The sequence below is a fragment of the Vanessa atalanta genome, chromosome 8 (genome assembly GCF_905147765.1).
Source record: "Vanessa atalanta chromosome 8, ilVanAtal1.2, whole genome shotgun sequence".
Classification (NCBI taxonomy): Eukaryota; Metazoa; Arthropoda; class Insecta; order Lepidoptera; family Nymphalidae; genus Vanessa; species Vanessa atalanta.
In genome coordinates this window covers 3,384,545-3,395,766 of record NC_061878.1, presented here as the reverse complement: position 1 = coordinate 3,395,766, position 11,222 = coordinate 3,384,545, and the positions used below count along the sequence as shown (strand labels likewise).

General features: G+C 35.8%; 1 protein-coding gene across 1 annotated transcript; it reads right to left on the bottom strand.

Moving 5' to 3' along the window:
- Nucleotides 1-216: 216 nt before the first annotated feature.
- LOC125065801 (sodium-independent sulfate anion transporter-like) lies at nucleotides 217-6,944 on the bottom strand. The gene is made up of 9 exons (XM_047673633.1): nucleotides 6,755-6,944; nucleotides 4,700-4,782; nucleotides 3,808-3,910; nucleotides 3,156-3,678; nucleotides 2,678-2,858; nucleotides 2,030-2,359; nucleotides 1,798-1,938; nucleotides 1,561-1,706; nucleotides 217-1,483 (listed from the first exon to the last, which is right to left on the bottom strand). The coding sequence occupies exons 2-9, from the start codon at nucleotides 4,779-4,781 to the stop codon at nucleotides 1,112-1,114; spliced, it is 1,878 nt and encodes a 625-aa protein (XP_047529589.1). The 5' UTR covers nucleotide 4,782; nucleotides 6,755-6,944; the 3' UTR covers nucleotides 217-1,111.
- Nucleotides 6,945-11,222: the final 4,278 nt, after the last annotated feature.

Genomic DNA, 11,222 nt, shown 5'->3' with positions numbered 1-11,222 from the left:
TGATCTAAGATTTTCATTCATAAAATTAGATTTGGACCACGTTATGGTATGTGATCATCACTGTCTGCGTCAAATTGAAGGATGATCACTTACATCGCATATGCGTTACCAATCTTGGGAACTTACATGTTGTCCCCTACGTCTTTAACTACACGTATATCCGAATATTCTCTATGTTTATAATAATTTAAGTGCAGGGAAAATAAAACAAAAGTATTTCTTTTAAACTCTTTAAGAGTGTAATTATTTCGTTCTTGGAACTGGGACATATTTGTAATTCATTTAAACGCACCGTATTCTTATTTTTATATTTTATAGTTAATCACTTTAGTATTTTTATTTAAAATAGTCTCTATTTATTTATTAATACATAAAAATATTTTGAATAGGTACTGTATTCGTAGATCACAAGAAAAGGGATTTAGAGCCGTACACCACCCGTTCTCATCCGCAATGCGCACGCGTGCGCGCACGATCACGCACAAGCACGCACACGAGGGGCGCACGACTCGCAACGCGTATTTATACACTTATAAGCTTATAGTATGGTTTTACAATCTAACTTGTACTCATTTACCTAAAAATAAATAAAATGACCTTTAAGAATCTACTACTATCACTTTTGCAACTTTTACAGTAGTCATATTAGATATTTTTAACATCAACAACAAATTTTAATGATAAAATATTTTATAATCTGTCTGCGTGCATTATTCACCATAAAATCTAACCTTTATTTCTAAATCACAACGATACATAGGGACTCATAGGGTCCGCTCTGAAACTAATATAGTTTATACAAAAATAACTCTATGTGAAACATAAGTAGACAATAGTCGACTAAAGCTTCCTCGATCACGCCCTAATACTGAAGAGTGCGGGCACTCGCCCTCGATCACAGCACAGGCAAAGGCCTCCCCGAAACGCTAAATCTTTACTAAAATATATACGCAAGGATATCTTTACTGCGAAAGAAGGATTCTACGTCGACGCCCAGAGGAACGATCGAATCGAGACTGAATGATCACCGCAGGGGGTCGTCGGGTGAGGATTAACGAACTATCTCCATACGAAAATATCACACTTTCCGTCAAATCGTCTATGGTGGCGGTCATGCGTGCAGCGGCGGCGGCGGCTTGCGAGGTGCCAGGCGCTCGTCGGCGGCCAGAAGCCGGTCCAGCTCGTCGTCCTCGTAGAAGACTACGAAGTGCTCTGGCTTGGCCACCGCCTCGAAGATGGAGCACACGGACGGCTTCACGTTGTAGAAGTACAGCGGTTGCTGACGCGCGTGGAAGTCTGCAGTCAGCTGCTCGATGCTCTTGGCGGCCGTGTAGTCAGCGCTGTAGATGTGCGTGCACTCGATGACTACGGGCACGGAACTGCTGGTCGCGCACTTAGTGACTAGCCGCCGCACGTAGTCTACGGACGGGAACATCAGACAGCGGTCCGGGGTGATCATCAGGTATTCCACGCCCTGTTCCGTCTGAGAAATCACAACAGTCTATTAGACAAACCTGCACGAGAGCGAGCGTTCTAAAAACTCGTGAAAATAATACTTACTTTAAGCATTTCCACGGAAAACTTCGGTCGTGCTGCATGGTACAGAATGAATATTATATTGACGACAACACCAGTGAGAATGCCTAACTCAATAGGTAGGGTAAGACACAGCACGAAGGTTCCAACTCCCGGGATCAAGTCCAGTTCTACGGAAAAACAATGTAAATTAATATATATATATATGGGGCACCACATTTAATCAAATTAATTTTATTTACAAATTTCAATAATACTCACTCTTCGCCCGCCACATCGGTTTAATTACGTCATATTCAACCATAAATAATATAGCCGAAATTATTACAGCCGCGAGTGCAGCTTTCGGGATGAACTCGAAATACTGTGTGAAAAACTGGAGTGCTAAGATGACCATGACTCCTAAAAACGATTAATTGTTTTATAGTTTTATATTTCATACAAAAAATAAATAAATGTCAACATTAAACATAATAAACGATCAGAAACAAACCTGTATAGAGTCCACTAAAAGTGGTTTTGACACCAGAGCCATTGGACACCACAGACCGCGCCAGCGAGCCGCCGCCGGGGTAGGCCTGCATGAAGGAGTTGCCGACGTTGGCGACTCCCAACGCGATCATCTCCTGCGTAGCGTCGATGGTACGGCCGTCAGAGAACGCTTTGCAGATGGCGATGTCCTCGAGTAGTACGATGAGTGGAATCACGAGAAGACCCGAGCCTAGCTCTGACACCATGTCTAGGAAATCTGCGGTGGAGTTGTCAGCACGGACGTATCCGAATGGCGGCAGCTGCGGTATCGGCACTCCCGAAGGAATAGCTCCTGTAATCATATCGAATGATTAACGTCGAGAATATATCGGAATTCTGAGATGAAAGACATTGTACATTAATGTAACGCTATTAATGCATATGTTTTATGTATTTACATAACTAGTAATGGACGATACTCGTGTGACATGGCGACTACTAAGAAATGAGTTTTGTGCCAAGTTCTACGTAGGAGAACGATTCTATTACGTATACTAACCGTCTGGTGCATTATCGGCTAGAGAGAGCACAAAACAAAAAAAATATGTTTACTAGATTAGGTCGACCATAGAATTAAGTTAAATACATAAGAGTCGTAATTATTACTCACCCATGAGCCGCACGGGCGATGTCCCGTGTGTGGCGACGAACCAGAAGCCGAGCACGCCGGTGACGACCACGACGATGGCATTACGACAAGTTCCCAGGAGCCACATACACTTCGTTAAAACTTTCTGTCGTGTGCTCGGGCCTTCAGTCGATTTTTCACCGAGTTTAATCATTCCAATTTTCTAAAATACAACAAATTGATGAATTTTCGAAATCTAAAGAAAGTATAATTGTTTTACTTTTGCTATCTAAAATTGATTTCACATTAGTAACCATATGGATTTTGTGACGTATTGAGTAATAAAATTTAACATCTGGCTGATTCGGTCATGAACATATGTGTTATACGCCCAAATATTAAATAAGCGTTAAGTTGTAAACACATTTTTGATAAAATAAATATGGAGTAAAAATATTAATTTGCATATTTCTTTTATGATGTAACTTTTATATTTATATAATTATAATGTTATTCTTACCCTCATAGACAGCAAGAGTGCGATACACACAAAACCAAGCACAGGATCCCACAGAGACGCATTGTGAATGTTTCGGAATATAGAAATCCATTGCTGCAGGAAAGTCGTGCCAGTTACTGATATTGCGAACATGTCCTTCACTTGGGAAGTGGCAATCATCAGGGCCACGGCCGAGGTGAATCCGGATGAGACGGGTCCCGACACGAAATTGATAAGAAATCCAAGTCCTAGAACGCCCATCAGCAGCTCAACGAGTCCGGTGAGGAAATTGAGTAAGATCGCCTTCTCGACCACGCCGCCTGCCACCTGCCATGTGAGCAGTGACGCGATGGCGGTCGGGCCGGCGGGCACGGCGCGGCAGCCGCCCAGGAGAATGTAGATGAAGCAACCGAAGAAGGAGCCGTAAAGCCCATACTGCGGCGGTAAGCCTGCGATGTTTGAATACGCGAGCGATTGGGGTATCACCGTCAGTCCCACTGTGATACCGGCGATCACGTCTCCGATAGCTTTTTCCGCGTTATACCTGTCAACGTTAACAATTCTTAACTTTTTTCTTCGGACATAGATTATATATCTAAGGATTTCGATTGTTTCGATGAGCTTTTACCGTTTTTACTATTTATATTTTTAAAGTTTAATTAAATGAACTTACTGTGGCAGCCAAGCGGTGATGGGGATTCGTTTGTGAAGAGTTTTGCGATTAAAACGCCGCCTTAGCGCTGCGCGCCATCCGTCTCGTGCGCCGCCATCCGAAACTAAAATTAAAGTGAAAGAAGTAGGTAAGTAAATAAGAGTGCAATAAATAAAGGAAAGTCGTTTAGTATCTTTTTCTTTAAATTTAATACACCAAATATCTTTGGATGTCTGAATATGAATATGAACGACGTACTAAAAATACATCGAACGACTTTTACAAAAGCTATAATTTTTTAATGCTTATTTCGATATCGAAATAAATATAACATTAAATTAATTGTTACAAAGGTAAAAGATTGCGAAGCTCAGGTCGTATATGTAGTGCAATGTGTCCGTGTAGATTCTAGTCACGAGCTGAAGTGGCGGCGGCCAAGATCAGGGCCGTGCAGTGCCGCCGTCTCTCTTCTATCTCTCAAACTATTTATTCCGCAACTCTAGTTTGTTTAACGATCTTAAATCAATTTCATACTTCATTTAACGTAATTGTCCAATCATTCGCATTATTGTATGTCGCTTGATTAAAATACTTTATATTACGATTGCGCAGTCGTTTTCGTGACAACTTCATTGCACATATCGATAGTCTAAATGTTTATATATTGGTTCATTATCAAAAGGAATTTTAATGACAGTTGAGTTTTTTTTTTAACAATAAAACCTATTTAGTTGTATTGTAAGTTTACTTTGCATTGAAGCATATTTTTAGTTACAGCCTGTCCATATTACCTAAAGTCGCGTACGCTGGTTATGCATAAATATCAACTTGCGTGTCGGTAGCCGTAATAGCGATCCGTCGGTGTGGATTGACAGCTTCAAAGCGATGTAATACTCAATATCAGTATACTCACGGATGTAATCGTTGCTGGCGTGCTTGTCGTCAGGGGGTGGCAAGGATCCGGAGGATGCATTGTGCTTTCGCCGTGGAATCATTCTAAAAATAATAAATTAAAAATAACATTTTGTGTCTTTGATTTAATAAGTATATACTATTCCGATACATTACACATGAAACTAGCGTTATTCTTGAAGTGAAACTATTAATTACATGAACGAAAACAAGTATCGTAAATATAATTATATTGAGTAAAAGAAAAAAACTTGGAAACGATCAACCAGTCGCGAAAACATCTCAAATCATCTAACATTCGCAGAAAAAACGCAAACCACTTTCTCCGATACATTAGAACCCTTAAAATGTTGTAACAAGTTTTACAAACAATACTAGCGAGACTAGTTTTTCTCCTAGAACAGTAAAAACACAATTTTAAATCTTCTATCGTACTTTACAATATCACTAGTTGATAGTTGTAAATACCTTCAAGTTTCGTTTTAAACCATTGAATAAAATATATTTATTGAACAGTCCACAGGTCGATATGCGGGTGCTGTTATCACTTCAGTTGAGACATAAAACGAGGCGACCGAAACGAAATAAGTATGATGGTATAATTACGAATGGTAATTATACTATTATGATTTAAAGACAAAGAGCTGATAGGCTGCCGCTAGTTCCCAATGAATGGTGACTGGTTCTATTGTGGGAGCACAAATGTTGACACATACACGGTCTCATCTCACGTCAGGGGAAAGGTGTAAGGGACGATTCTTGTTCTATAACAATAATTTATATTTGCCGTTTGCAGTTGAACAGTATGACCTTGTAATATTATAAAATGAATCACCCCATCTTCTTGTCAGTGGTAACAGGATACCGGTTCATTTTTTTTGTCAGTTAATCGGTATTGCGATTCTACGGTACAGTCCGATAGTATTCTTATCAACTTTTAAAGCGGTCACAATTTTTTATGGTTATTATTTTTATTTGTGTTGAATCCAGTCTACGATTGAAAACGACAATTCTATCTCGTTTCTATGTTCTTATTTAGCATCAAGAAACGAGTGATAGTTATTTGATAAATTATAATTGTAAACCAGTCCATGGTTACGAAAAAGAGGATTAACTTAGAAGCGATCAGCTCGATAAGTTTCTCTTATTAGAACGAAACAGCAATTAACTTATTTCATTTATAGAAAGAATAATTATGTGAGTAAATTTACAAGTAAAATAGATAACTTTCGATAATGTTTAAGGCACAGGCCCCAACTTGGTGTGACTCACGAGTACGTATTCTTTTAAATACATGTGTTACCTTGTAAATAAATTCATTACTTTTTTTTATTTAATTAGCGACATATGTAAGATAAATATAGTTTTGGTTATTTAACCGTTTTTAAATCAATACCACGACTGCGTAAAATTAAATAAAATCGACTACAACATCTATGATTAGTATCCTTTGAAATGAATATGATCTACTTATAAAGGTTTCAAAGTAATTAAGAGAAAACTAAACAAGTATTACAAAAAAAATATATTAAAATAATTATGATTTTTTCCTTTGCCTCAGTCGTAAATTATAAAGAGAGTAGTTCTATGCAAAAATCAAATTACCTATTAAATCAAGTGAATTGATATTTTTGTACTTTGTTGATTTACTGATATGTATATCGATTTAATAAATTATTTTATATATTCAAACGTACACTATGCACATCGTCCGCTATTTCTTAGCAATTTCTATTTCGCAGTCAGTTCAACAATAATGAATAGGAAAGATATTAGGAAATCATGAGTCACTCGAAGACTAGAAGTCTAGAAGAGTTAGTTTCATTGACTTAATTTATTGTTTACATTAACAAGATATTATTCATTTAATTATATATTCAATTTACTTGGTTATTGCAAAGAGAAATCGTATATTAATAAATGCACAAAAAGTATACAAACACTATTGACAGTTAATATCCTCACACAGAAGTAACCACATAAATTGACCACACAAAAAATCGGGGAACCAATTTTTGACTCCAGAAGAGTGTACAGCAGTCAGGGAGGCACTCACTTGTGCTTGATGCGAGGATCGTGATGTAGACGATATTGAGACCGGTGTCAGGTGCACATGCCGCGGGGTGACTGTGGACACTGCGTCGGTGACGGCGTGTTGGGGCTGCGTGTGCGAACCGGGTGGCAAAAAGCACGTTAGAAACGTGCTAACACAACCGCGAGCCGAGCGCGACTGATGGAGGGACGAGGCGGTCGGCCGCGCTGGGAGATGCGCCGCGCGCCGCACGCCGCGGAGGCTGCGCGCCGCCCCCTTCCCTCTTCGTCCAGCACCCACAGGCCATATCGTGACATCGCACCGGCTACCGCACTGAGCTCGTCACTGTATAGTGTTTTGTAGTCCCAGTTGCATCGCACTTCACAAATCCAATTCTAGCGGCAGACTACGATTATACCAATTTAGTATGCAAAATTAAATTGAAGCAGGAATTTAAACCCTAGATTTTTAAATTTTACCTATATATTATAATTGGTTTTTGAATTATTTTTCTTATATTCGAAAAAATTATATTTATACAGTCAAACATATTTACCCCAGATGACGATGTTAAAAAATACATTCTATTCACGTTCATCATGTAATACTATTATGTGTTTGTTACACACATTGCCATACCAAGACTGTGGAAATTTTGCAAACGGCTAAGATTGATTATTTATTGCCAATTTAATATATAATTTTTCTTAGAATGGCATTATCTGTCGCGGTAAAGGTCACAACGGTTGTGACATGAGCGTTAAGTTGAGAGTTTAGACTTTTCCTTTACGAGAACATCCATACTAATTACTAATATTATCATAAATGTTAAAGGTAAAGTTACTCTGTATTTCTTTTACTCTTTCAAAGCTGACTGGCTCACTGAACGCCCAATAATAATAATAATTTTTAACAATTCGAAAATAGGAGTGATGACGGTGTGAGTGAAAGTTCTTCAACAGCAAGTTTTTGAAGATGAAAATATACGAATAAATTAAAGTATAGAGGATTTTGAAAAATTTACAGAATATAATCACAACGGCTGTTTTGAATTTCCATTTATAATGTTTATTCTTCTAAGAGATAAAAATAGTAGAACTTCATAACATATAGGTGACGTAGTTTTGTAGGCTTTTCGGTACAAACAACAAACTATGATTCGCTTTAGAATTCGTCTCTAGGGACACGTATCCCGACCGTTACTGTATGAAACTCATTATGTAAGGTATTCATTATGTACGAACTCAGAAATAGATTGATTTACTTTTGAAAAGCGTCTATCTAAATAAAAATAACACAATCCAATTTTTAAGGTTGAGATATGGTTAAGTTTGACACAGACCAAATTCGACACAGGCGAGGCTGCCGGCTCAGCTATTCAGATTAATAACAATTTTATTGGACAAGTTATTTTTCCACAGGGTTAGTGTGTTTAATATGAATTTTAATGTTTTATTTACCTCAGGTACATAAAATATGACTGTTGACTTTAACATAATTACAGGTTTTAGGATTATATAGGCCGTATAGTACATTTATGAATTATATAATTTTTCAAATATAGTTTTTGATAAATATTAAAGTAGCCGTAGTAAGAGAGAAAATTGTCGGCCTTGACCGTTTCCAAGAACGATGCCAACACAATAAGAAAAGCTTACGTAAGTTTTGTGGATCTCCAAAACATCAACCATTAAAAAAAACTGGTAGTTTTGGAGATATAAATCATCAAATAAACGCATGAATGGAAAACCTGGGGCAAGCTGTGCAGTAGGATACATATTATATTTGTATTGTATTTTCATTACAGTCCGATCGGATAGATCGCTTGGTTTGATATGGTTCATATTTTGTTTGTTATTTTTATTATATAACTAATTTCAAAGTGTGGAGACGAAAAGGTAAGTAGCTACACAAAAAAAAATGGGTGCAAAAGCGGAGCTTTATTGAAAATCGGTTGTAAGTCGTAACATACAGGATAATGAATGTGTTCATAAATATAGAATACTTTTTTACATTACATTTTTTTTTGTTAAAAATTTACTTGGTGGTAGGGTTCTTCTTTACGGAGCTTTTTTCTAATTGGTGATCATTTACCACTTGGCCGAATAGACCGCCCTAACTATGCAGTAAATAAATTAAAGACAAATGTCTTTTTATAATTTTAAATATATATTTTTTTCTGATATTATTAAATTATTCAAATTTGTATCATAAGTAAAAAAGGTCCGAACCGTATTGTCCAACAACAGCTTAACGAATAATTTACCATTAACTATGTTTTCTGTTTTCCGCAAACTACGAGGTTTAAAGAGCTCGTGTAGACTGTCATAGATATAAATCAGTAGTGAACATATCTTTATCACAATTATTGAGATAAGAACTAATGTTAGTACCTATTTCATATATTTCCGTGTATCTATGCTGTATACATTTACAAACACAATATCAAAACTATTATTGTTTACTGAGATATTCCATTGTTACGGATGGCGAAACTCGAGCTAGCACGGCATAGATTTCATGGCTTAATTTGTGTTATTAATTAATCTCGTGTTCGGCAGTGAAGGAAAATATTGTGAGGTAGTCTGCATGTTATGAAATCACGCCACAATTTACTTATTTAAATAGCTGCCGACTTTCTTAGAAGGGGAGTAGACCTCTACCTAGAAGTGGAATATTTAAAGTTTTACTTTATATATATATATATTTTGTTATTGGGTATATAATTTAAAATTAAGCCTAAATTTTACTTTTCGATAATGAGATTTAAAGTAAAAATCTTTTCCTTTTCACTGGCGACTTATACGTTAAATATTATATTTACAATTAAAATAAATACATGAGTACACTGTGATTCATTTACTTTTAGCAATGTTACAATTCCCCGCTCAAAGGTCGCCTGTAAGAGATCACTGCTTTGATAACAACGCCGCCTGTTGCATCTAATGCAACTGTACTTTTATATTTTTATCGTGTGGACATTGAGTGCAATAAATCATATACAATAAAATAAATATTATATATTTATTAATTGCCCGATATTCGGGGTCGGCCGCTATCCTTAAGACTAATAATGAGATAAAATAATGTACGAGTCGACAGATGCACTCTTTATTCCTTCACTCAAAGTCAGATAGAATGACGATCTGATACGATTTGAAAACTATTTCAGTCAGCATAAAATATTTAAAGTATTTGAGACTCGCGAGAAGGTTATAACTCTGCTAATATCGTAGCTACGAACTGCCACTGAAAATTTAATGTCAGAGCTAAACGCATATTGATTGAGAAAGGTCAAAAGAAACAAGCCATTTGAGCTAGCCACTAGATTTAATCGTACGTAGCAGTCGATAATATCTATACCTACCATTATATAAAATTCAGCTAGTTGTACGAATGCACTAATATCAGGACCTAATAGTCCGATTTGAATAAAACTTTTTGAGTTAGATAGCCCATTTATTGAGTAAATTTATTAACTATATGACATAACACACGGGGGTAATGAAAATTTTAATACACGTGAAATCAGCCAGTTACTGCTTGTGTAATATCTCGTGAAGATGAATTAACAATCGAAATTCAAAGTGTGATTTGATTTTTTTGTACTTTTAACGTACTTGACGCAAGTTTTTAATAAAAATCATTACCACTAATATTCGAAATTGTAAAAAAAAATCATCAAAATGTGTATTATATTAAACAAAACAAAATGTGTATTGTATTACATTTAAAAAATATATTTGATAATATTCATAGTAACTTTCATTTTAGCAATGAGAAGTATATATTAATGTACATTGTAAATGACAGCCGAATACGAAAAGACATTAAGGCATTTAGTATACAAAATGTGTGTACAATAAAAATGACATCGAAATTCAAAAAAATCTTTATAGATTTTTTTAATCTCTCAGTCACTACATTAAAACAAAATATTTTTTTATAAATAAGACATTTGTTTTATACTTACTTTCAATGTGGAATAGAAGACAGTGCTCTTTTATTAAAATTACAAGAAGCGCGACAGTTGCAATTATTCGGTTCAAAAATGCACTAAAGGCAAGAGTTAATTCATGATCATATCTAAAATAATTTATATTATTTCGTTTATATATTTTTTAATTATTTTATACCCTCAATATAATATATGATACCGATAATAAAATATTAAATCAACATATTTATTTATATTTTCAATACATGTCAACGTGATTAATATTTTTTTATCATTTATAACCGTTCTCAGTTACAGTTGTATCTATTATAAGATTAAATCATAAGTGTTTTAAAGTGTTCTTCTTAACAAGCACTTTAATAATAAATATATGACAATTATGGGAATCTCAAGTCAAGATAACCTTGTTAAATCCCATCCTGGGTATTCTAATAAACTAACAATAATTCATGACGTAATCTCCGCAAGGATTGAATTGTTAAGAATGCTACATTTTATTCACGCGAAAGGGAGTACTCCTTAGCTACCCGTCCC

Excerpts from the sequence above, each read along its gene's own strand:
- LOC125065801 (XM_047673633.1), bottom strand. The coding sequence starts at position 4,781 with ATGATTCCACGGCGAAAGCACAATGCATCCTCCGGATCCTTGCCACCC. Across the intron at positions 3,911-4,699 it reads CGCCAGCAACGATTACATCC|TTTCGGATGGCGGCGCACGA; the intron begins GTGAGTATACTG and ends CTTTAATTTTAG. Across the intron at positions 1,707-1,797 it reads ACCGATGTGGCGGGCGAAGA|AACTGGACTTGATCCCGGGA; the intron begins GTGAGTATTATT and ends GTTTTTCCGTAG.